The 27,788-nt window shown below is 36.4% G+C and overlaps 1 protein-coding gene across 4 annotated transcripts in view; it reads left to right on the top strand.

Moving 5' to 3' along the window:
* Positions 1-27,788, top strand: part of LOC120635096 (pantothenate kinase 3) — a 55,938-nt gene that overhangs the window by 16,463 nt on the left and 11,687 nt on the right. For 2 of the 4 annotated variants that reach the window (XM_039906009.1, XM_039906012.1), the window contains 7 exons: positions 12,399-12,469; positions 15,011-15,120; positions 19,729-19,907; positions 20,932-21,105; positions 22,474-22,605; positions 24,080-24,231; positions 25,827-26,003. In XM_039906009.1, coding sequence (XP_039761943.1) covers positions 12,399-12,469; positions 15,011-15,120; positions 19,729-19,907; positions 20,932-21,105; positions 22,474-22,605; positions 24,080-24,231; positions 25,827-26,003 — 995 coding nt within the window. The remainder of the gene's footprint in view (positions 1-12,398; positions 12,470-15,010; positions 15,121-19,728; positions 19,908-20,931; positions 21,106-22,473; positions 22,606-24,079; positions 24,232-25,826; positions 26,004-27,788) is intronic. The other 2 variants (XM_039906013.1, XM_039906011.1) reach the window with 1 other exon arrangement.

The raw sequence follows: 27,788 nt of genomic DNA, 5'->3' as shown, positions 1-27,788 counted from the left end.
CGGGGCACTGACAATGAGAAGGGGTTAAGGCCGTAGCCCACCACGCTGGCCCATTGCGTGTTAGTGGGCTCAACACGCCTTTGAGAATATTAACTCTTAGGCATGCAGGTTTGCTCTCGATGTTTTCCTTCACCGTTGAAGCAAGTGATATTTTAATTGCTTAGAACGCGCATAACTTAGAACAGTTAAAGGTGTGTGCCGGGATTCGAACTCGGCCCCCCGAAAGGGAAATCGAAGTCCTACCCGGGTAATTATCGTGTACTCAAATTATACAATTAGATATATTTTCCAAGGGCTATAAAGATGACTTTTGAAGTTATACTTCTTCTCACAATGAGAAGGGGCTAAGGCTGTAGTCCACCGCGCTGGCCCAGTGCGGATTGGTGGACTCCACTCACATTTGAGAACATTAGTATTCAATGTAAATCGTTAGGCGATTTTTATTTGAGGGCTATATAACTTTTTGAAGTTATACGTCTTTTGGCGAGTTAGGGAAAAATGGTGAGAGTTAATTTTTACGATGCGCCCGTCACCAAAAACCGACACCATGAAGTTAGCTATAGTCAACATTTCTAAAAACAGTTTGACAGTTGACTTTCAATAATTCAAACAATACCTTCTTTCCATTGTTAGTGTCGTTTTTTTCTACAAACGTGGAATAAGGCGAAAGATAAAATTTTTGAAGAGATTTTTATAAGAAGTATAACTTCTATCGCGTGTACATAAGTACACGAAAGTTTTTTTTCGAAAACAAATTTCACCCCCTAGGGAATGAAAGATATTCTATTCTGCTCTACTTTTTTTTCCAATTCAAAGGTTGCCTGGCAGAGATCGCTATTAGGCGATAAGGCCGCCTCTTGTATTCTACTTCTTTCTTTATGTTTCCTGTTTTTATTTTATGGTTTTTAAAAGTTAATGAAGCTGTATACAAATTATGATGAAAATTCCGTATATATATATATATATATATATACTAGCTGCGCCCCAGCGCCATCTGTCGGGCTGATTTGTGAATCTAAACCATCAAGGGTGCCACCCAAACGCATACCGTAAAATTCATTCAAATCGGTCCAGCCGTCTAGGAGGAGTTCAGTGACATACACACGCACACAGGAAATATATATATATACTAGCTGTTGCCCGCGACTTCGTCTGCGTTTGATATTGTTTTTAAAGTATTCAGTATCGCTAAGCCTTAAATGAGTATAGTAGTATATATATAACATGTGACTGTCAATTAATTATAGACAAATAATTTGCAATAAAATTAAATTGCGACTATAATTAAAGATCTAAGATATCCTATCTCTTAAGTTGGACCAGACAGCTCACGGTGATCCAATTTTGTTTAAAATCGGTTAAGTAGTTTAGGAGTCCATCGCGGACAAACATCGTGACAGGAGATTTATATATATATATATGTATATGTATATAATAATTATTCCACCCCCAATTGCCCTGAGTGTTTTTTAAGGCCAAACCCTCCCGTTACTATTACTTCGCTCGATCAGCTCCTAAATATCGTAACGTGATTGTAAATAGCCTACAAACTTCCTTACGGATTGGGCTTTCAAAAGCAAAAATATGTTTTAATTAGTACGACAAATAAATATAGAAACTAGAAAACAAAATAAACTCTTCTTTATTATGTAACATGTATATTAAAGCTTTGTGAACTGTCACACCAAGGTAACTGGACCTGCATCGTAAGTTGCCATTGCAGATGAGGTTAAATAAAAACCTGCCAAAAGTAAAGTTTTTAACGTGTCGCATAATATTTACGTGCGTGTTCTTTCAGTAAATATCCCAGCTTGGTCTAAGTCGATAAAAAATATGAACACGCAAAAGTTGAGCACTGCTCTCATATTTTCCGTTTTAACCAAAATAAATTTCACAATACTCCGCGAAATTGTATGATTGCCATATAACATATTATGAAAATTAAGCTTAATTTGCTATACTCCGCGAGCAGCAGCAGAATCTGTAACCAAACAGATCTTCGGCAATGTACCCTCTACGCAAGTTTCGCTCCGAAACCGGAGCATCCTCAGAAGATGTTGACTTTACAATCAATAATTGTTAATATATAACGTAGAATGTCCGTTGAGAGCCTTTAGTTCACCGGTGGACTGTTATAGACTGACTAGCTGTTGCCCGCGACTTCGTCTGCGTTTGATTTTGTTTTTTGATGTGGCATTCAATTTAGGTGTAGTTCTAAAAAAAATTAAAGTATTCAGTATCGCTAAGCCTTAAATGAGAGGTTTGCTGCCGTCCGCTGAGGAGTTTTGTGCTCTATCGCCAACCACATTCATCAGATCTACATAAAGTTTGGGCAAAATTAAACACATGTTATAACCTCTATAGTACAACAATAATAATTTAAATCGGTCATAATTCGTCGGAGTTATGGTGTAAAATCGTCAAACACTTTCATCCACTCTCCCAAAGGAACCGAGCTTAGTGTCGGGATAAAAAGTATCCTATATTACTTCTAACACTTCCAAGAATATGTGTACAAAGTTTCATGAGGATCGGTTAAGTAGTTTTTGCGTGAAAGCGTAACAAACAAACTTACACTGACATTTATAATATTGGTAGGGATGTTTTTAATTCACGCATTTAAAAAACTTAACCTTGACAATTACTAAAACAAACGCGCACCTAAAATACTTTTTTTTATCTGTTTATCAGTTCCGTCTAATCTACATAATGATACTATGACGAGTTGATATAATTCAAGTGTATTTTGACCCCCAGCTGGAGTGTCGATATAGTTATATCGATTTAACGACCTCCATGGCGCAGCCCCAATGTTACAATAATAAAATAACTGGAAAGTGCAGGGTTTAGGGGGTTTAGTTTTTGTGATAAGTTAGACTCTCGCCAGGGACAACATAGGAATTTTTAACTTTTTAAGTTTCTCTGGTCTGCTGCACTGAGGATTCGGCCGTGGCTAGTTACCTTCTCACCGACAAAACTTCAGAGCAAGGGTCTCCTGCCAAAATGAGGAGGGGTTGAGTCCACCAATATCCGCACTGGGCCAGCGTGGCGGACTACGGCCTTAACCCCTTCTCGTTGTACGAACAGACCCGTGCTCTATACGATGTCATGATGATGATGACTCTACCAACTAATTTTGTATGTTTACGTTGTTTACGTAACTCATAAACTTATATAACTCGATTAGATTTATTTTTAAAATTTTCCCGCACTATACTTAGCGTGTCTTCTTTTTGTTAAAAATTTACATTAATTTACTTATAAAACAACATACCAAAATTATGTATGAGTAGTAGGATGGCTTTTTACAAGCTACATATTAGCTTCACTTGTATGTTTGTAACCGACTTCTTTGGACGCTATTTTGACCCACTTTAAACGGTCAGATTTCTTTCAAACTTTGTAGACATATCGAGGACCGATGAATACACTAATCTGATAAGATTATTCCAATTTTCACTATAAAAAATAAGATTTTTTACTAATTACTACAGCGCCATCTAGACCCAAATGTAAAAAACCTATGGCGTTCGCGTACCTAACAAATTCCACAGAATACATTAAGCTACTAGATGGTAGAGGGCGTCAGCTATTACTTTTTGATGGCCTGTTTTAAATAATAATTAGAACTTGCATTTCGAGAGACGGGCACACTGAATAAAAAAAAATATTTTATCTATCTTTTATCTCTTTAATAGTGGATGGTTTACCGATTAATTTTGCTATAATAACAATAATAGATCAAGAAAAATTTAAAAAAATCGCTATTATGAATAAACTAAAAGAAAGAAATTAGTTTAGTTTTTTATACCAAGCGTGTTTTTTTAGTTTGTTTGAACTATTTAATTATTACACGCTACATATTAGCTTCACTTGTATGTTTGTAACCGACTTCTTTGGACGCTATTTTGACCCACTTTAAACGGTCAGATTTCTTTCAAACTTTGTAGACATATCGAGGACCGATGACAATACACTAATTTGATAATATTATTCCATTTTTTTTAATTTGTAAAATAAGATTTTTGTTCAATTTATATAATTTTCAGCTCTTTAAGGTATGCGCAGGGTAATGCAGATTATATAATATGATAATAATATCCAGTATGAGTTATGAAAAACTAAGTGATAAGCATTATATAAAAAGCCTACGCTTAAGTTTTTATAACTCGTACTGGATTAATATACCTCATTTTATAGCATCCGTATACCCTGTGCATACCCTCTATGCACGCCACTGAGTACCCTTTAAGAGAATAGAATATCCATAACAATTTAATTGTGCTCATCCACTCCTCTGAAGAGGCCTCTACTTATAGGAAAGAATGTGGAGCATATACCCACCACTCTGCTTTAATACTGGTTTGTGAGCTTTAATTTATTTTTAAAACATATCTATAAATGTGCATAGATAAGTCAACGTATAAACGGTAATAGATTAAGTACACTGCTAGAAGATTTAAATTCAAATTCAAAAATTCTTTATATATGTAGGCCTATCACAGGCACTTATGAAGCGTTCATACAAACGTAAGGGGATGGTGATAATTTCGTTCGCCAACTTAAAGCTAAAGCTACGAGGATTCCAAACGCGCCCTGGTCTTAGAAGAGTCCACAACAAATCTTTCCGTGTAATTTTTTTGTTATAACCATCTCACAGTAAATTATCATTAAGCTATGACGTAAGAGCAATTCATAACCAAGCTTTTTGTTTATCTTTTAAGTAATCCTTTACATTATAATAAGAATTCTCTGTATGCGTACGTTTTATAAAAACTATGAACGTATTGAACTATACCTCAAAGATTTAATTGGTAACTTGTTATAAAATACAATTGCCCTTGAATGAATTAGCAATTTTATGTAGCCTAGTAAACTGCACAACGAGTTAATTTTTGCTTCTAATATTCATATTGTTACATTCCATTTTCTTTTTTAATTTGGTTACATTTCTATCGACAATTAACTTTTTTATGTCCTAGTAAACGTTTATTGAGTTATTATACTTCTTGGCAGTTTATTACACCCTGGTACAATTTATGAATAAAGTAGGATATCCTCGAATGACTTTATAGATCATTTACCCACCACGCTGCTTTAATTCAGGCTTGTGGGCTTTTATTTACTTTAAAAACTCCAGCTCGAGTGGCGTGCACTGGATTTCTTACCAGGGTATGCATACAGCAGGAAAATTGCATAAAACAGCAAAAAATCCCCTCCTATACGAGTTATAATATCAATTTTAGGGTATGCAGTGCTTTTGTGCATGAAGTGCACGCCACTGCTCAGCTCAGACAGCGAATAAGCGGTAATTGGTTAAATGTTTATTGTTTTTATTCCGATGTCAAAAGTCGTTACAATATCGTCACTTGGCCTAAATGAAATCGTCGCACTTAGCTTTACTATACTAATTCAATGCAGAGGAAAGATTTTTTTAAAAGTAAAACTCCTTTAGGCGCGACTAGGGAGTAACTCCGATTTCTTCTGACCGAAGTAACGCTCACGTCAGACGTCTGTGTAGTTTTCGCTATTTTAAAATAATAATTTGGATTGGTCGTAAGTATATTTCATATACTCCACGCGTCTTGACTTAAACGCCAGCTAGTGGCAAATATCATAATCATATTATTATTGATTATTTATTTCCAATATTTTCAAAAGGATCAATTGTGAATTGAATAAATATTCAACAGTTTTAAAAAAATATTTTAAATTGCAAAGATTTTTGGAAATCTCTAGATGTTTATTTAATACTTTTGTAATAAATAAATTATTAATCAATTTTCAGACGATTGCGACATTCTATAATATTCAATGACAAGGTTATATTGGCATGTGCCGATCTAACCTGGCTTCAATAACAAATGAAAATATTTATAAAATGTGAAAGTGATACTAATGAATTTTAAATAGAATACAAAATGAAATAGTGAATATTAAATGAAATGGCAGAGTCCCGGGAACATCTTCGATAAATAATAATAAATGTTTTACTTCAATCGCGCTTAAAGTTCACACGCACACAGAAGTTTTACTTCAAAAATAACAATACACACATCGCCATCTAGCCCCATAGTAAGCGCAGCTTGTGTTATGGATACTAAGGTGACTGATGAATATTCTTATAAATAATTCACATATAATAACTAATAATATACACATAAACACCCTTGATTCATGTTCATCACACAAACATTTCCCAGTTGTGGGAATCGAACCCCTGACCTTGGACTCAGGAAGCAGGGTCGCTGCCCACTGCGCCAATCGACCGGCTTAATAAACACACACATTAGTGAGGATAGAGGAGTCACAATTAAACATTCGTGTGATTTGATGCGAACTGAAGGATTTGTACGCAGACAAATTCGCGGTAAACCGCAACTCAAATGATGAGAATCTTTTGGTGAGGCAACATAATTATAATCACCTATTATATTAATAAAAAAAAAAAACATCAATTATAAATAACCAAGATGCCTTGAGAATGTACGATAAAACGACCTTAGGTAGTCGCAATAAAAAATATCCAGCGATCTAATAAAACGTGACAAGCGAAAATATGCTTTATTGTTATAACGTTTGATAGAATTAAACATGTACATGAGAACTTCACGCGAGAAGGATACAATAAGTTGTACCTATGTACTGTAGGTCATAATTTGCCAGTGTCAAAGGCTCAAGGTGAACTGGCTGGTGGGACAATTGTCCATATTATATAACCGATAGGCGAGCAGTGGCGTGCATAGAGGGTATGCACAGGGTATGCAGATGATATAAAATTAAGAAAATCTCCAGCACGTGTTATAAAAAACTTAAGGATAGGCATTGTAAGAGTTACATAAAACAAAGCCTTAAGTATTTTTAACTAGTACTGGAGATTTTCTTCATTTTATATCTTCTGCATACCCTGTGCATACCCTCTATGCACGCCACTGTAGGCGAGGCCTATCAATCAATAATCAATGGGTGCTATTAGGGTTTAAGGGAAAATATATGGGGGCTTCTCCATACAAACGTATCTATTTCTAATATGCCGACCTAGACGGCCGACTGGCGCAGTGGGCAGCGACCCTGCTTTCTGAGTCCAAGGTCGTGGGTTCGATTCCCACAACTGGAAAATGTTTGTGTGATGAGCATTAAGTGTTTTTCAGTGTCTGGGTGTTTATATGTATTTTCTAAGTATTTATGTATACATAATTCATAAAAATATTCATCAGTCATCTTAGTACCCATAACACAAGCTACGCTTACTTTGGGGCTAGGTGGCGATGTGTGTATTGTCGTAGTATATTTATTTATTTATTTATTTATTTAATAAGGATCTTCTCGGGAGCAATGTTTTTTTTTTCGTCCAATCAAAGTGTAGTGTAGATATGACGCTATCATTTTTTTTCTTGTAAAGCTACACTTTTGAAAATCTGACCCTCTAAATTTACAGTAAACTCTCACGCACAATTTTTTTTTTTAATTCGGCTAAAGTTTAGCACTTGACTGCAATCTCACCTGGTGGTAAGTGATGTCTAAGATAGTAGCGGGCTAACCTGTTAGGGAGTATGGTAGTCATACCCCTACTAGGTTTCCACGCGACATCGTACCGGAACACTAAATCGCTTAGCGGCACGCCTTTGTCGGTAGGGTGGTATTTAGCAAAGGCCAGAGAAAATTCAGGAACTATAAATTCCCAAATTGCTCCTGCAGGAATCGCACGCGGGTCCTCCTCCTTCACAGCGCTCACCGCTGCGCTACGGAGGTCGATTTTAGTGAAAACGGGTATAAGAGTATTGGATAGAAGCAGGCGGTACTTTTGTTTTTAGTTTCAGGGAATTCATTTGCGTAATGATATATTATATATTTGACGGCCGATTGGCGCAGTGGCCAGCGACCCTGCTTTCTGAGCCAAGGCCGTGGGTTCGATTCCAACAACTGGACAATGTTTGTGTGATGAACATGAAAGTTTTTAAGTGTCTGGGTGTTTATCTATATATTATAAGTATTTATGTATATTATTTATATAATTATTCATCATTCATGTTAGTACCCATAACACAAGCTATGCTTACTTTGGGGCAAGATGGCGATGTGTGTATTGTCGTGGTATATTTATTTATTTTTTATTTATATATGTAAATTAAGCTTAATTTGCTATAATCCACGGAAAGCAGAAGAATCTGTATGGTGTAGTTATACATTCATAATATTCAAAATAATGCATTAGAGTTCCGGTACGTTGCCTCTTTGAAACCATTTAGGTTACTAGGATACCATAAGCTATCAAAGTTAACGTTATAACCGCCGATGTATGTACAAAAAAACGTAATCAATCCATGCGGTGCAAATGATATGTGTGTGCACATAATGTGACGCAGGGATGTTTGTGTCGTCATAAAACTGTGACACGATAAGTTCTCGACCTCTTGACCATTTATAATATCGTGCTAAGTTGATAACTTATCTCAACTGTTATGTATATAATATTATCCTACTGTATGCGTAACTAGTTACCAGGGTACAATAAATTGAAGGGCGACGATAATATTATCATGGTCAAGGCAAAGCGGCAGTTTTGCTGTGGATGTAGGATTTCTAATAGATTAAATGGTGTTGTAGATTCAACAAGTTCATCAAATTCTATAGACCAGGGGTACCCGACCATCGGCGCACTTCCAAGTTAAAAAAATTGTCACGGCGCCCGCGCTCTAACCGAGCTAGTTAATAAAATAGATAAGTAGATACTTTTTAATAAATGTTACGGTAATTTTATAAAGTGAGTAAATAATTAAACTTTTGCTAACTATAAATTAATATTGGCCAGATAGATATTTTATTAAATTTATTACGATGTTCACAAAAACCTTTTTTTTTTTTTTTTATAATTCTTAACAATGCTTACAATAATTAAAATAAAACACTATTAAAAATTTAAATTGTATTTGATTAACAACCAATGTTCATGACATTGAGTTGGTGGGTATTTTGATATAAATACGACTGCATTATCGATACAATTCAGTCCTACATGGACTCGAACGATGCAAAGATACCTCCCGGTGTCTTAGTCGTTTATCATGAGGTAGATAGGCACCGGAAATGAAATTCATAAAAATTATGAAACTAAGAAAACCATAATCCCTACTTCCCTACTAATATTATAAATGTGAATGTAAGTTTGTTTGTTACGCTTTCACGCAAAAACTACTTAACCGATCCTCATGAAACTTTGTACGCATATTCTTGGAAGTGCTAGAAGTAATATAGGATACTGTTTATCCCGACATTAAGCTCGGTTCCTTTGACTCTGTCATGACCGTTTGACTATTTTACACCATACCACCGATAAATTATAACCGATTTAAATAATTATTGTTGTACTATAGAGGTTATAATATGTGTTTAATTTTGCCCAAACTGTTGTCCTCTATCTCCAATAGAGGACAAAACTCCTCAGCGGACAGCAGCAAACCTGAAGGCTTAGCGATACTGAATACTTTAATTTTTTTTAGATCTACAACCAAATTTAATGCCACATATAAAAAACAAAATCAAACGCAGACGAAGTTGCGGGCAACAGCTAGTAAATAATAAATTTTAACAGACCCCAAGAATGGGATTGCTGAACTTTGCGATCTCCACACAATTTTTAAAATTGTTATGTTAGCTATGAAATCGTTTTTTTTAAGTACTGAAAGGGGCTCCCCCTTTCTTTTTTATAAATTTAAAATGCAGATAAAAATTTTCGGAACCGACAGGATTTGAACCCGCGACTCTCGGGCAATCGCGGCCTGAGCGCTTTCACCAATTAAGCTACGGCTCTCCTACCGTCGATGCCAAAATTAGTATATGCCTTTCACATCAGTCTCATAGCGACTGTGGCGTCATCTAGTAGAAAACGTTGCAATCAATCAATCAATTTTTATTTTTGCTTGAATGTGGTACATGCAACATGCTTACATAGGTGTTAATTAATTTTTATAAGTGTCACATATCCTACCAAGATTGGCGTGCAAAAATTTTTCGTCAATCACTATATTAATTTTCCACATTAAACAACAAGTAACATTTAAATAAATTAATTAAAAGTAAAAACACAAAAAAAAAACAGGAAATGAAAATAACAGATTAAATAAAAAACTTACCGCAGTTTCGATGTACTTTTTCAAAGGTCCATATTACAATGAGACACGTTTGAAGCAAGAGATGACATATTGCTTTTTTTTATAGTTTTATAATTTTTATTAGTTGGAGCCCCTTTCTGTTCGCCTCTGTATTTCCTACGGCGCCCGGGAAGCCCTAATTTAGACCCTGATTTATCATCATAAAATCAGCCCGTTACCGGCTCAATGCAGCGCACGGGTCTCCTCGCACAAGGAGAAGGGGTTAAGGCCGTGGTCTCTACACACTTTTGGGAGCATTATGGAGAACTCTCAGGCATGCAGGTTTCCCCACGATGGTTTCGTTAACCGTTGAAGCAAGTTATATTCTAATTGCTTCAAACGTACATAACATAGAAAAGTTAGAGTGCTGGGATTCGATTTTTTTTTTATTGAAGCAAAATTAATCGTTAATTCGCCATCAATTTCTTTAATATTAGAGAAATCGGCTAAAGATAATGGTTGGAAACTACTATTCCCGCCTTATCGACTATAGATGAAAGCTAATATAAATAAACAAAAATCTTATTAATTCTTAACTAGAATAATCGTATCAAATTAGTGTATTGACATCGGTCCTCGATTTATCTACAAAGTTTGAACGTCCAAAGGAGTCACAACCATACTAACATACAAACAGATTAAGCTAATAAAAAACGTTAAAAAGTTTTGGAACTGCCGGCCGGAATTTAAAAATCTTCTTCTCTTCTCTATCTGGCAATACAAAAATAACGCTACGGCCCCACAGAGCAGAGAAAACAAAACCGTAGTCGGGCTATACGACGCGGTGAGTTCGGGGTATATTGTGTAAAATATACCCCGAACTCACCGCGTGGCGACGGCCGAGTGGCGCAGTGGGCAGCGAGCCTGCTTCTGATACCATGGTCGTGGGTTCGATTCCCACAACTGGAAAATGTTTGTGTGATGAACATGATTGTTTTTCAGTTTCTGGGTATTTATCTGTATATTATAAGTATTTATGTGTATTATATTCATTAAAAATGTTCATCAGCTATCTCAGTACCCATAACACAAGCTACGCTTACTTTGGGGCTAGATGGCGATGTGTGTATTGTCGTAGTATATTTAATTTAAAAAAAAAAATAGCGGACTGATGGAACAAGAAAATATCACTCGTCAGGTACGCTAGTAACAAATAATAATGACATCCCGATCAGGTGTGAACGAAGAATACGTATGGAATGCATGCAATGCGAGCGATATTATGCCAGTGCCAATTATTGTGTGACGTAGATGACAATCATACCATGACAATGTGACGCGATAAGTTCTCGACCTTTTGACCTTTTATTTAATCACCAGCCGCAGCTGAATAAGTCTGTACAAGTAACTATTTGAAGTTATACTTCTCTCGGCGCTTTAGGGAAAAATTATGAAAGTAATTTTTTACGATGCGCGCGCGCACCGTCTCAACTGACACCCAGTAGTCAACAAAGTAAAAGCAAGGACTTCAATGTATGTTTGCGTGAGAACTGACAACTGTATTCCCTATATCAGTGGCGTGCACTGGGTTTCTTACTAGGGTATGCATATAGTAGGAAAATTGCATAAATGGCAATAATCCTCCTCCTACAAGAGTTATATATATCAATTTTAGGGTAAGCACTGCTTTTGTGCATGTATGAAGTGCACGCCACTGCCCTATATGTATTTATTTGTGATATTCAAATAAACTTTTTTTTAACTAGATGATGCGTTATGATGAAACTTTAAATGTATAAAATACCTTTTTTCTATTGTTAGTGTCGTTTTTTTTCTACAAACGTAGAATAAGGCGAAAGATAAAAAAAAAATATCTTGTTACGCCAAAGAAGTATAACTTCTAACGCGTGATTTTCAAATTGATTCGTTCAATGTATCGCGAGCACATATAACTTTTTAAAACTATGTTAAAGAATAGACGCGAGTTATTATTTTATTATTGGCATTATTTACGTAATACAGAATACATACGTAAATTAACTATTTAATCTGTTTTGAGGTCAATGACCTGGCTTAAATATTAAATGAATGTTTTGTAGTGAAACTTCTTACATTGTTATTTGAAACTCGAGGAAATGAAAATTAAAATGAAAACACATAAATGTACAGGAGGGAATGAGATAGAATACATTGCATTTGATTTAGCACAGAAACTGAATAATATTATGTTATATAATAATTCATATAAAATTATTAAATAATATTTAAGCTTGGTGGTATTTTAATAGAGTTTCTCTTTGTCAACAGATGCGCCTACACCGCTGTGAGGGCTGCCTCGCGGCCTGTCGGCCCGAGCGCGGCGCTAGAAGTCTCGTCAGGTAAAACTCTTTGCTGATTATGGTAGCCTGGTACTTACAATTTATATTATGTTAAGATAACTTCAGGTAGAGTGACAGAGCTCGTACGTGGTAGTACTACCGCCTAGGTTATTTCGCCCGTAAAGCAGCATTGCCGTTTCGGTTCGGTTGCCGGTGTTATTATTGGCGCATGAGGCTTAACACCTACGGCTCAGGTTGATGGACACAGGGCGGTATCGGCACTCTGTATGACGTGTTCCTTGTATGCCCTGCGAAGTGTTGCTCTGTTTATAGGCGATGGTTTTCCACTAACCATCGGTAGGTCACCCGTCTGTCCGACAAATATTCCAATTAACATACATTCAGGCCACTTTGGACGAGGCTTACTAGGCAGGTAATCTCTTCACTGGTTATGTTAGCCTAGTACCTACTGTTCTTAAAGACTAGATAACTAGACTACTGTGATGTGACTAGACTCACCCGCGATTTTATATAATACCTAATATATGCTATTAATTTAAATTGCGTAAGTAACTTAAATGAATAGCCCACCAACCCGCACTGGAGTAGCGTGGTGGGTTTATGCTCTAAAACCGTCTCCCCTATGAGAGACGAGGCCTGTGTCTAGACGTGAGAGGTCAAAGCTGATGATGAATAATAAATTAATTAATTGTTAAGTTTCATTACATTAATAAATTTAAAGAGTAATAGTTTTTATTTTAAATCTCGAATTTTATTAATCATGTAACATTAATATTAACAAAACTTATAATTCGTAGCAATTTTTAGTTTTTTTACTTCCGTCCTTCCGTTTATTGTACTTACACCTTAGGTTCATGACGCGCGATTATGAACTTTATGCCCATCTTCACTTACAACAAACAAAGCAATGCATAATTAAGTAGCGCCTAATCTAAGGATATTCCTAGGCATAACTCTAAACTCTGACCAATAACTATCTCGTAAGAGTCGGTGAAATCATAAGGCATTCATAACGTTTAGATGATGCCTAGGTTTAATAAAAACGGTCATTAATTTACTAGGAATAAGTTTATTTTTAATACAAGCAACACCACATTGTTTAGCTAATAGTGACTTAATTAGATATTCAGCCAATCATAAAGCGTTTGCGATTACCTGAACTGAACTTGGCTGGGAAAAACGAAAAAAAATATTAGAACAATTACACTTAATTTTCTAGTTCTGTTATTTTTAATACTTTAATACTAGTCTGCAGGAGTTTAACCCTGTACAAATTCTTCAAGTAACATTATTGAAAGTCCTAAATTATTAAACGCGTGATGATGACCTCATTCGCATTTCTTATATTAACATCCTTGTAATTTGCGATTAGCATTAATTAGTAGTTAAAATATTTAATTAATTTCGCCTCAGCAACTCTTCACTGATTATGGCAGCCTAGTACTTTTTTAAAGCAGTCATATTATGTTATGCTTATTAATTAATTTTATTCAAATGCTTAATTTATTTGGCCTTGGTTTAAAAGACGCGATGGCCCAGTGATTTATTAACGCGGGTGTCCAAGGTTCGCGTGGTTTTATTTTTATAGTAATTCTTGACGGACCAAAGATTTGGAGAGTTAAATCCATCGCCTATTAACAGAGCAAAGGAACACGCACTAAAAAGTGCCGCTCTGGGTCCAGCGACCGGAATACAGAAATGCTTGGCGGCAGACACTATATGTGGAAGTACTTCCTCTCAAGAGCTCTGTCACAAATAGCTCTCCTACAAATCAGTATATTTAAAAACATATATGTAACAATATCTTGGAAGAAATATTATTGCCTGAATATTATCTATATAGATAATATTTGTGGTTTGTGCAATAATAATTTTTGAATTTAATCGAAGAGTTTTAACTTCTCATCTTCTTTAAAAAATCTTTCAGTTACTTTTTAGTTCCGAAGTAAATATTTATTTTATTTTATTTTATTTATTTATTCCCATCTTACATTTTTGTCATTACAGGAAAAAGTTATCCTAATACGACAATGCAGCATGTTATGTAAATTAATAAATATAATAGAATAGAAAAACTTTTTTGTAACACAATAGGAAAAACGCAGGGAAAACAGTAACAGTACCTAGTGCTAGGCTACAAACGCGGCCTTATCACTAAAAGTGATCTTTTAAAGGCAACCTGAGCGTGTGAAGCCGATAAAAAGGTGGAAAGTGGATAATTATGTTGCATAAAGTATGTTAAAAACAATAAAATAAACTAACATGAACATACATACTACATTTACATAATAACTACAAAAATAACGTTACAGTTTATTTAAAATTGTTAAGAAAATAATAAAAACACATTCATACCAAGAAAATATCTTTTGTTTTTTTTTTATTTATTTGGACACACTTGTTTACATATTTTACACTAAAAAGTAATTAAAAGATTATTTATAATATAAGACAAGTTATAGAAAATTTAGTGAATGGTTATATTATGTACTCAGAGACAGCAGTGTAAAAAAACAGCCTCTTTGTAAACAAATGTACGAAATATTTAAATAACAATTCGTCTCTTTCTCTCTTTAAAAGCAGCCAACTGAAGAAAGCGAGACGGTCTCCGTACGCAGCACCGCCTTCGAACAAGGAGACAATCAAAATGGCAGAAACAAAGTCTTCACCTCCAGACAATAACGCACCACGTAAGTTTATAAGTCTCGACTTTAAACGTGTCGCGTGGTGTCGGCAGATCATTATACTATAGTCACCATCCGACCACTTACCTCAGGTGTCGTACGAGGCGACTAAGGAAATATAACGAGGAGTAGTCCAAATCTTACAAGGAGACTTCGTTGCTCCAAATCTTCATAACCGCCTATAATATCTTATATCTTTAAACGAGCATTTCTTGTATATATGGAATCGGCTGCAACGATTTTCATGAAATTTAGTATACAGGGGGGTTTCGGGGGCGATAAATCAATCTAGCTCGGATTCATTTTTAGATGATGCCATTTTATTCATGTTTTCCGGTAATAACCGATATAGTGCAACGAATTTGCACGGGTCAGCTAGTGATAATATAATATACTACGACAATACACACATCGCCATCTAGCCCCAAAGTAAGCGTAGCTTGTGTTATGGGTACTAGGATAGCCATGAATATTTTTATGAATATATATAAATTCTTATAATATACATATAAACACCCAGACACTGAAAAACAATCATGTTCATCACATAAACAGTTTTCCAGTTGTGGGAATCTAACCCACGGCCTAGGACTCAGAATGCAGACAGGAGTGTGCAGCCACCACACTTCGCCAATCGTTCTAAAATAACACTCGTCATATTGAGGAAACTAGTTGACCGGTAATTGGTTGATTTGATATGATCATGATGACCCATGCCCGTTTACCATCTTAGACCTTGCACCATCACTTACCACCATGACTTACCACCATCACTTACCACCATCACTTACCACCATGACTTACCACTATTACTAACCACTATTACTTAACACCATGACTTACCACTATCACTTAGCACCATGACTTACCACTATCACTTACAACCTAGACTTACCACTATTACTTACCACCATCACTTACCACCATCACTTACAACCATTACTTACCACCATGACTTACCACCATGACTTACCACCATCACTTACCACCATGACTTACCACCATGACTTACCACTATTACTAACCACTATCACTTACAACCTAGACTTACCACTATTACTTACCACCATCACTTACCACCATCACTTACCACCATTACTTACCACCATGACTTACCACCATTACTTACCACCATGATTTACCACCATCACTTACCACCATCACTTACCACCATCACTTACCACCATCACTTACCACCATCACTTACCACCAGGTGATATTAAAGTCAAGGGCCAACTTGTGGTCGAATAATTTTTTTTTTTTTTTTTATTAACGATAGGCCAGCGTTTGACGACAATCATGCCCGTTAGAAAGCAATGATGAGGTCTAGGTTGGAGCACGCTTGTCTAGAAAAAGCCTATTCACTCTAGCCTTGAAGGTACTTAAATTATACGTGGCAGGAAACACAGTTACCGGGAGGGCGTTCCACATCTTAGCGGCACGTATCAGAAACGTGGATAAAAAACGTTTCGTGCGTGTTGATGGGATATCAACCACATAAGGATGCCACCGCTCTCGGTGTCTCGCTGTTCTGTGGTAAAACGGGGAAGGGGGAACAAGATTGTGAAGTTCCTGAGCACACTCACCGAAGTATATCCGGTAAAAAACCGATAAACAGGCAACATTGCGTCGGTGCTGGAGACTATGTAGTTTCGCCTGCGTTAACGAATTGTCGCCTATAATTCTCCTGGCGCGACGATCCACCGATCCAAAGCTTCAAGTTGGTACTTGGCAGAGCCACCCCACAGGTGACTACAGTACTCCATGCAGGTTCGCACTTGAGCCTGGTACAGTGCGAGGCGTTGACCTGGCGTGAAGTACCGCCTAACCTTATTGAGGATACCAAGTTTTTTAGCTGCCACTTTGGCTTTGGACTCGATGCATTTGCCAAAATTGAGATTGGATGAGATGTTGACACCCAAGAGCTCAATATGGTCGCTAATTGGAACGGATACACCCCGGAAAGTGGGAGCCAAGGTGAAAGGGCTCTTTTTTGCGGAAAATAAACACGACTGCGTCTTGGCAGCATTGAACTTAACCAAATTGGCGTCACCCCAATCAGACACCTCTTTTAGAGTCAAGTTAATACGCTCCACCAAGGACTCTCTATGCTCAAGGATATCATTAGCACTGGCCCTAGGGCTGGACAAGTACCTCTCCGTAACGGTGCTGTCATCAGCGTACCCAAAAAGATTGGGATTCAAAAGATCGTTGATGTGAAGCAGAAAGAGAGTAGCGGAGAGGACAGATCCCTGAGGAACACCGGCATTGACAGCCATGAGGTCAGAAGAGTGGCCATCAACAACCACTCGAAAAGACCGTTCCCTCAAAAAATCAGATATCCAGCTAATAAAAAAGAAAGATTCAATATTTTTTTAATTAGATGTTACTACGTTCCTTAGTCCAGAAGTTAGGATTCCAACACACTGACTGAATGTTAAGAAAATTACAAATTCATCGAATTCACCATAAGACTATGACTTCACTATAAGCCAAGCGCGAGTCGTCACATTCAGAAAGGTTCCGTACCAACTCACAAACATCAAGGTCTCAAAATGACACCCTCTAAGTACCGCAACCAAATTTTTATTATTGTCTCTCTATAAACGTGTTTGCTCTAAAATTTTAACAAATTTTAAACAAATATCTGTAATGGTTTTCTTTAGAATTCTCAATGACTTTTTTTACAACCACTATTTCAACTCAATCTTATTAACGATTTCAATTTTATCATCATCATCATATCAACCCTATACTGGCCCACTATAGGGCACGGCTCTCCAGTCCACCACGCTGGTCCAGTACGGATTGGTGGACTTCACATGCGTTCGAGAACCTTAGGGAGAACTCTCAGGCATGCAGATTTCCTCACGATGTTTTCCTACGCAAGTGATATTTTCGCCCCCAAAAGTGAAGCGGAAGTTTTAACCACTGGGCTATCACCGCTTCCAATAGTACATTCATTTCACGGCCGATTGGCGCAGTGGGCAGCGAGCCTGCTTGCTGAGCCCAAGGCCGTGGGTTCGATTCCCACAACTGAAAAATGTTTGTGTGATGAACATGTATGTTTTTCAGTGTCTGGGTGTTTATCTGTATTTTATAAGTATATTATTCATCAGTCATCTTAGTACCCATAACACAAACTACGCCTACTTTAGGGCTAGATGGCGATGTGTATATTGTCGTAGTATATATTTATTTTGATTATTTATCATCAATCGCAGCATATTAACGTCCCACTGCTGGGAAAAGGCGTCACCTCTCACAGGAGACACTTCTAAGAGCATAGACCCACCACGTTGCTCCAGAGCGGATTAATGGGCTACTAAAAAAAAAATTACACTAATTACTTTTAATTCTGTTTATTTGGGCACGAAACCCTAAAAAAACACCTAGTTCGCAATACAAACACAATTATTACAACTGGTTATCCTTTATTTAGTCACACCTCAACAGTATCAAATACACATTTGTCGTGCGCTTGAATTATTAATATTATGTAATGACAAGAATTGTTTTACTATTATTAATTGTTTTATTAATTTTTAGTGACAGTTTTTTATTAAATTAAATCAATTTAATTATAATAATAGTGCAGTGATGGAGATTATTAATTATTTATAACGTGCTATAAATGTTGGGGCGTTTTAATAGGAACCCTAACCGTTAGACCATCGTGAGACAGGTTAGTTTTACACTACTGATGGCGTGTCGTGTTCAGTAAGAGAGGAACCCGCAGTGTTGGACATTTGGTTTATGCACTCGGCCGAGCGGCCGGTGGTGCGAAGCTACCATCCGCGGTATTATGCCTGAACGCCTCTAAGGCCGAAGCCAGCCTAGCTGAATCCGGCAAGGATATGCTCACTGTGGAGCCCCGAGAGTCGGGAGGCTCTAAACAATGTGACTTGGGGTTGCCATACGGTCGGGAATTGGCGGGATTGACTCCCGACAAAACAAATAATCTCCAGAAAAACAAGTTCGATAATTTTAAATTCACATTTTCGTAAAACGAAACTTGCAAACAATACACAAAAAAAATGACAAACACTTATGGCGAGAACAAAAACAATAAACATGCTCATTCGGTTCTTATCTTATGTGTCACAAATACCTACTATGTTTTTTTTTCTTATATCTACAGTGCAATGCAAAAATATGTTTGTTTACTTAATATATTATGTATAAGTAATATTATTAACTTATTTTTTTATTTCTCCCGACCGAAGCCCTAAAATCCCGATAACAGGAAGAATTGATCTGGCAACCCTGATTATTGTGACTACTAGTGACGCTTCACTCGTGAGGTACGGCGTCGAAGCCCATTCGGAACGCGGCGATCGGTGCGAGCGGTCTTAACACAGCACGTGTTAAGACCATAGATGCATATGTGCATAGATGCTTATTTATTGCTATGCAAGCATGCCAAATTTCAAAGAAATCCGTTCAGCCGTGTTTGCGTGTTGGAGCAACAATCATCCACACTTTCACATTTATAATATTAGTAGGATAGTAGGATTAGTAGGATAGTAGGATTAGTAGGATAGTAGGATAGTAGGATTAGTAGGATAGTAGGATTATTATTAATGTGTAAATGTGTTCGTTTGTCTTATCCAGCGATGCCGTGGTTCGGAATGGACATTGGCGGGACACTCACCAAGCTGGTGTACTTCGAGCCGCGTGAAACCAACCGCAGGGAGCTTGACAAGGAGACAGAGATTCTGAAGAACATAAGGCGCTATCTGACGAGGAATTCCGCGTACGGCAAGACGGGAAGGCGGGACGTACATTTACAGGTATTTAATTATATACTACGACAACGCACATATCGCCATCTAGCCCCAAAGTAAGCGTAGCTTGTGTTATTGGTACTGAGATGACTGCTGAATATTTTTATGAATAATATACATGAATACTTATGAATGAATGAATGAATGAATACACTTTTATTGTACACCAAAGAAAAAAAGTAGTTACAGAGATATAAATACATATCAAGAGAGTACAATTTGGTGGCCTTATCGCTACATAGCGATTTCTTCTAGGCAACCAATGGCGGAAAAGGAAAAAAAACATAGAAAAGAGGTATTTGGTGCAATAAATAATATTTAAAATTATACTTATATCATACATATACACTGAAAAACATGATAAACGGCTAAGACACCAGGAGGTGTCTTTGCATCGTTCGAGTCCATGTATGACTGCAGTATATCGATAATGCAGTCGTATTTATATTAAAATACCCACCAACTCTATGTCATGAACATAAAAATGTAATAAAATTTCCGGCAAATATGAATTTTTAGTTATCAAAAGTTTAGTTATTTACCCACTATATAAAATTACTGTAACAATCATCATCGTCACATCGGCCGCAGGGTATGCATAAAGAAGCAAGATGGCATAGAATAGAAAAATTTTTGGGTAGGCAGTGCTTTTGTGCGTGTCTGAAGTGAACGTAATTTTGGATCTACCAATGCATAAGTTTAAAGAATATATTAAAACACATTTATTACAGCAAGGTTACTATACAGTTGATGAATTTCTTAATGACAAGGTAGCTTGGAAGAATCCAGCTCCGTTTTCATCTCTCACAAGATAGAAAAATGAATTTAAAAATGTAAAATGTAAATTGTTGATATTTTGGCTAGATTGGCTTCTTCTCGGTAGAATCTGCCTTCCGAACTGGTGGTAGAGTACACACAGACAGACTTGACGTTGAGAAAGTGCTTCTATTAGGCCTACTTGAAATAAATGAATTTTGAATTTGGTTTATATTTGGGTATATTTATAATATTTATTATATTTTTTTTTCAGATGGAAAACGTAACAATACGAGGCAGACGGGGCACCCTCCACTTCATACGGTTCCCCACCAGCGAGGTTGGGGCGTTCCTCCAGCTGGCCAGGTCCAAGGGTATGGCGACCCTCGTCAACACCATATACGCTACCGGCGGCGGCGCGTACAAGTTTGAAGTCGACTTCATTAAGGTAAAATAACTCGGCTTTTCGTGACAAAGCTCATTCGGGGACCTCTGTCACTCACCGCACTAATAAAACACTGCACAACACTGATTGAAACTGTTTTTACACGCTTTATATTAGCTTCACTTGTATGTTTGTTTGTTTGTAACCGACTTCTTTGGGCGCGATTTTGACCCACTTTAAACGGTCAGATTTCTTTTAAACTTTGTAGACATATCGAGGACCGATGACAATACACTAATCTGAAAAGATTATTCCAATTTTCACTATAAAAAATAAGATTTTTTACTAATTACTACAGCGCCATCTAGACACAAATGTAAAAAACCTATGGCGTTCGCGTACCTAACAAATTCCACAGAATACATTAAGCTACTAGATGGTAGAGGGTGTTAGCTATTACTTTTTAATGGCCTGTTTTAAATAATAATTAGAACTTGGATTTCGAGAGACGGGCACACTGAATAAAAAAAAATACATTTTATCTCTTTAATGGTGGATGGGTTACCGATTAATTTTGCTCTAATAAAAATAATAGATCAAGAAAAACTAAAAAAATCGCTATTATGAATAAACTAAAAGAAAAAAAATTAGTTTAGTTTTTTTTTATACCAAGCGTGTTTTTTTAGATTGTTTGAATTATTTAATTTATTATATTGATTGCATTATAACTCGTCTTATAGTTCTCGTTGAACAAGTCGTTAGCGCGACATTAAAGACAAGTGGTGCCATCTAGTTTACGACATGACAAGGTTAATTCAGAACTAGAGGGCGACATTTGCCTTGTTATAGCAAATTTATGTATTACTAGCTGTTGTTTGCGACTATGTCTGCTTTTTTTTTTTTTATGTGGCATTAAATTTAGTAGTAGATCTAAATAAGTTAAAGTATGTAGTATCGCTAAGCCTTAAACCAGGGGTTTGCTGCTGTACGCTGAGGAGTTCTGTCCTCTATCTCCAACCACAGTTTGGGCAAAATCAAACACATTATAACCTGTATAGTACAAAAATAATTATTTAAATCGGTTATAATTTGTCCGAGTTATGGTGTAAAATCGTCAAACACTCATCCCCTCTCCCAAAGGAACCGAGCTTAATGTCGGGATAAAAAGTATCCTATATTACTTCTAACACTTACACACCACGAATATGTGTACAAAGTTTCATGAGGATCGGTTAAGTAGTTTTTGCGTGAAAGCGTAACAAACAAACTTACAAAGCGAAAACGTAACGAGGTCATTCATCAGTAGATTTTACTGCTCACATTTTTCTCATACCGGGCGCCTTGTATATGAAAATCGATTGTTAAGGAGTAAACTCCAAAAATTTAAAAAAAAAAACAAACACCCTGTATAATATAACCTCTTGTCACCAGGAAGTGAACATGAACCTGTCGAAACTGGACGAGCTAGACGCTTTAATAGCCGGCGTCCTGTTCGTGGACTCCATGAACCCCCAGGAGTGCTATTACTGGGAGCCGCCAGAGTCCATAACCAATGAGGATACGGTGAGTTGAGTTTGACCCTCCGGTTATTGTGACAAGAGCGCCGCGACGACATTCGCCTCCCAGAAAGTGATACCTCGCATTGGTTTCATAACCGCGGTACGTTTAGGGCGTTGAACTTAAAGTAAATAGATAAATATACTACGACAATACACACATCGCCATCTAGTCCCAAAGTAAGCGTACCGTGCGTTATGGGTACTTAGATGACTGATAAATATTTTTATGAATTATATACACATATATATTCAAAATTTATTTATTTCAAGTAGGTCTAACAGAAGCACTTTTGAAACGTCAAGTATATCTGTTTGTAGTGCCTACCACCGGTTCGGAAGGCTGATTGTACCGAGAAGAAGCCAGCAAGAAACAGCATTAAAATTATATAAAAGTCTTTACAAGCAAATAACAAGTTTGAAAAGAAGAAAAAAATATATTTTGAAAAATAAATAAAAATTAATTAATATTAATAAACAAAAAATAAATTTTTTGAATTTTTTAAAAGGGCGAAGCCTTCTGAGACCAGAAATAATAGCTGAAAAATTAAGCATTCAAAAAAGTATCAATTAATTACAAATGAGGATAAATTTATTTGATCAGAACAAAAAATAACAAGAACAACAACAGCAACATAAATAAATTACTTTTTTTCAGTGTCATTTATTAAATTAAACTGTCAGACGCGTCAACCTCAATTCAGTTTTATAATGTCGATTGTGTTTTTTTTTGTTATTATTTTATTTATTTTAGCAATTTTATCTAAATTTGCGTGTGCCAAGAATAATTTGAGTGCGACAAGTTTACTTGAAATAACAGTTTTATTTATGAAAAATCTCACGCGTAATTTTAAAATGGGCAAACGGTTCTTTTTCAACCGCAACAGCGAGCGTCAAGATACTACTTTCCCCGCATGAGTAATACAATAACTTTTTACAAACCTATCTGCAATACTACTATCTGACTGACATTTTAATTTAATTCAATTATTCTATTTTGTATAACATGTAATTATTTAATATTATGTTTGCAATGCCCTGACAGGATCTCATGTACCAACATTATAGCAAACTACTTGTATATGAAATTAACAAAAAATAACATACGGTTGTTTTTTTTAAGAATTATTAAGAATAAACATTATATTATTCATTATTAAAATCTAGTTATCTCTTTATCGAACAACCAAGTTACACTGAACATTACAATTCGAGATTTTTGTAAAATTGTATAAATTGAATCGCCGGAATAAGCCCGCAGACTTTGACAATTGGAATTGAAACCTTTTTTAGAAAAACTAAATTGTTGACTATAGTTAACTTCAGGGTGTCGGTTTTTCGTGACGGTGCGCGCGCGCATCGTAAAATTTACTCTCAAATTTTTTTTACTTAACGCACCAAAAGAAGTATAACTTCAATAAATGATAGAAATAATAAAAATAATATGTATATAAAAAGTAATATATTGTTATCTCTTTCAGCCGCCGTACCTGGAAGCCTCTCTGAGCCAGTACGTCAGGAAACCTTTTGACTTCTCAAACCCTTACCCGTTTCTGCTGGTGAACATCGGCAGCGGGGTATCCATGCTAGTTGTAAACGCCCCTAATGACTACTACAGAGTTAGCGGTACGAGGTGAGTTCTTAAGCTTTATACTGTCACTAGCCGCTGCATTCGACTTCGTCGTTTATATTGCAGTTATAGATAGATAGAAAGTCCTTATTGCACGTACAGAAAAAAAGCACAAGTTAACAAAACAAAAGGTAAATTCATATGGATGCGCAAAGGCGGCCTTATCGCTTGAAGCGATCACCTTTGGTTGATGAAGCATGTTTGGTACGGAAAATGGGATAGTGCAAGTTATACTTCTTTAGGATAAAATCATGGGAGTGAAATTATACGATGTAACGAAATGCGTGCGCATATGGATGGAAACAAGATTTTAACAGGATGAAGGTAGTTGCGAAACCTAGCGAGAGGGGAATACATCGTTCGCCAGCTCACTTATTACGATGCGCGCGCACACCGTCACAAAAAACCGACACCCTGAAGTTAGTTATAAGGTTTGACAGTGTACACTTGGAATTGTCGAAGTCTGCGGGCTTATTCCGGTGATTTAATTGATTCAATTGTACAATAATCTCGTATTTTAATATTCAGTGAAACTTGGTTGTCCTATACTGAGATAACTAGATAATGCGTTATAATAAAACTTTCAATGTATTGAATACTTGTTTTCTATTGTTAGTGTAGTTTTCTCTACAAACGTAGAGTAAGGCGTAAGTTAAAAATTTTGCAAAATCTAATTCAAAATTCATTTATTTCAAGTAGGCCTAAGCACTTTTGAAACGTCAAGTCTGTCTGTTTGTAGTGACTCTACCACCGGTTCGGAAGGCAGATTCTATTGAGAAGAAGCCGGCAAGAAACTCAGCAGTCGCCCTTTTCCAACATCAACAATTTACATTTAACCATTCATTTTTCTATCATGTGAGAGTTTTTTGTCTTTTAACGCCAAAGAAGTATAACTTCTAACGCGTGTAAATAGGTAACATTTTTTTTTATTTTTCATGAAATTAGAATTAATTTTGTGTGTGCAAATAAAGAATTCAATAATAATAAAAGTATTATTACCTCGGACACGCTGTCACAAAATAAAACGTGTGAGTTCTTATGTACACACGCGTAAGAAGTTATAATTCTTAGGTATCTTTCTTCTATGGCGTAACAAGATGAAAATAATTTCAAAAATTTTGTCTTTAACCTTATTCTACGTTTGTAGAAAAAACTACACTAACAATAGAAAAGAGGTATTTAATACATTGAAAGTTTTATTATTGAAGTTAATTTAAATTTCACATAAAAAATAATCTACATAATTAAAGAAATGTACATAATAAACATAATTAAATTTGGAACAGCTAGGTAACAAACAGACAGGTAGTTATCGGAAAACCCTAGTTTCACTCAACATTAAAGTTTGAGATTTTTGTACAATTGAATCACCGGAATGAGCAGACTTTGACAATAGAAAGTGTACACTGTCAAACCTTACAAGCTAACTTCAGGGTGTTGGTTTTTTGTGACGGTGTGGAAAATTTACTCTCATCATTTCTCCCTAACGCTCCAAAAGAAGTATAACTTCAAAAACTCCACTACTAAAAACATCAGGTATAAAAGGTTTCTTTAGCCTTGTGTACGAAGGGTCTAAGAGCAATTGTTTTTTTTTTCAGTCTCGGCGGTGGTACATTCCTAGGGCTGTGCTGTCTATTGGCCGGTTGCAGCAGTTTCGAAGAGGCTATCGCGTTAGCGGCGGCGGGGGACAACACTACCGTCGACAAACTAGTGCGGGACATATATGGGGGGGACTACGAGCGGTTCGGCTTGAGGGGGGATTTAGTCGCCAGCAGGTGAGAACATGTAGCTTTTAGCTGTCTTGTCAACGTTGAATGGTACGAACAATTTATTATTTATTTTATTTATACTCTTTATTTGCACACAAATAAGATTGATACAAAAAAGAATAAAAGAAAACACAGACAGAAGAAGTATACAAAAGGCGGCCTTATCGCTTCGTAGCGATCTCTTCCAGGCAACCTTAGGATAAGGAAAACAAAAGGATAACATACTGCAGGTTGTGCATATTAAAAAAAAATACATACTAATAACTACATACTAATACTTAAACTAGATTACACAAATAAAATAATACATAATAAATTAAATAATAAAAAATAATAATAAACTAATATATACTATAACATATCATAAATACATTAAAAACAGTAAATACTATTACAAGTCGTCTTCAATTCAAACTATAGTGGTTTTTGACAGCTTTCTTAAAAATACAAAGTGTCTTAGACTGCCTTATGTCTATTGGGAGCGCATTCCATAGCGCTATGGCTTGCACTGTAAACGAGTGCTCATAGAACTTAGTTCTATGAAAAGGCGTACTCAGAGTCAGCGCGCGACACGATCTTAAATCAGATTGCACTCCCAGAAAAGTAAACTTCTCCTTAAGATAAGAAGGAGTTTTTAAATGAAATAAAACACAGTACAGAAGCGAAAGTACATGCAAATCCCGGCGACGGCGAATAGGGAGCCACTTGAGTTTTTGTCGAAATTCGGAAACGTGGTCATATTTGCGTAGGCCAAATATGAACCGAATAGCAAGATTTTGGAGACGCTCAAGTTTGTTAATCTGGTCTTCAGTCAAATTAAGAAAGCATGCATCCGCATAATCGAGAATTGAGAGAAGGAGAGAATGGGCTATCATAACTTTGGTTGGGATTGGCAGAACAGCACGTAGGCGTCGCAATGAATGCATTGTCGCAAAAGTTTTCTTACTCAGCTCCTTAATATGCGTTGACCATGATAAATCCTGATCTATTTGAATGCCAAGATCTTTAACGGTGGCACTAAAAGGAATAGCGACACCATTATAAACAATAGAAGGGATGTTCTGCCAATCAACTTTTGAAATCATTCCCGGACTGCCAATAATTATTGATTGTGATTTTGCGGGGTTCACCTTCAGCCCATACTGCTTGCTCCATTCACAGATCAGTGAAAGGTCAACATTAACAGCAGTAATAGCAGAGCCAAGATTTTCAAAAGTTGAGTGGCGATAAATCTGGACATCATCTGCATACATGTGATAGAGAGAAGCTATTTTTTGAGTGATAGAATTAATGAATATGGCAAATAGTAAAGGAGATAACACGCCACCCTGAGGTACCCCGGCCGTAACATCACACCAAGATGAAACGGACTCATCAGTCCGAATGCGTTGTCGACGACCAATGAGGTAACTCCGAAACCAGTCTATCGCTGATGGAGATATGTTAATAGAGCGCAGAAGACTAAGCAAGATATCATAGTCAACGGTATTGAAAGCGTTACTAAAATCAAGCAGAGTCAGAACAGTAAGCTGCTTATTATCCATCGCCCACCGAATGTCATCGGTGACTTTGACCAATGCTGTAACCGTACTATGACCAGGACGAAATCCCGATTGCAAGGGACTAAGAAGATTATTTTTATTAAGAAATAGGCTTAACTGCTTGTAAACTAATTTTTCAAGGACTTTTGACAAGAAAGGTAAAATCGAAATGGGACGGAAATCTGAAAGAGAAACAGGTCTAGCCTTTTTAGGGAGAGGAATAATCTGAGCATTTTTCCACGCATCGGGA

Source organism: Pararge aegeria, chromosome 26 (genome assembly GCF_905163445.1).
Source record: "Pararge aegeria chromosome 26, ilParAegt1.1, whole genome shotgun sequence".
In the NCBI taxonomy this organism is placed as follows: domain Eukaryota; kingdom Metazoa; phylum Arthropoda; class Insecta; order Lepidoptera; family Nymphalidae; genus Pararge; species Pararge aegeria.
Note: the sequence above shows the minus strand (reverse complement) of the source record. Positions and strands in the feature narration are given on the sequence as shown.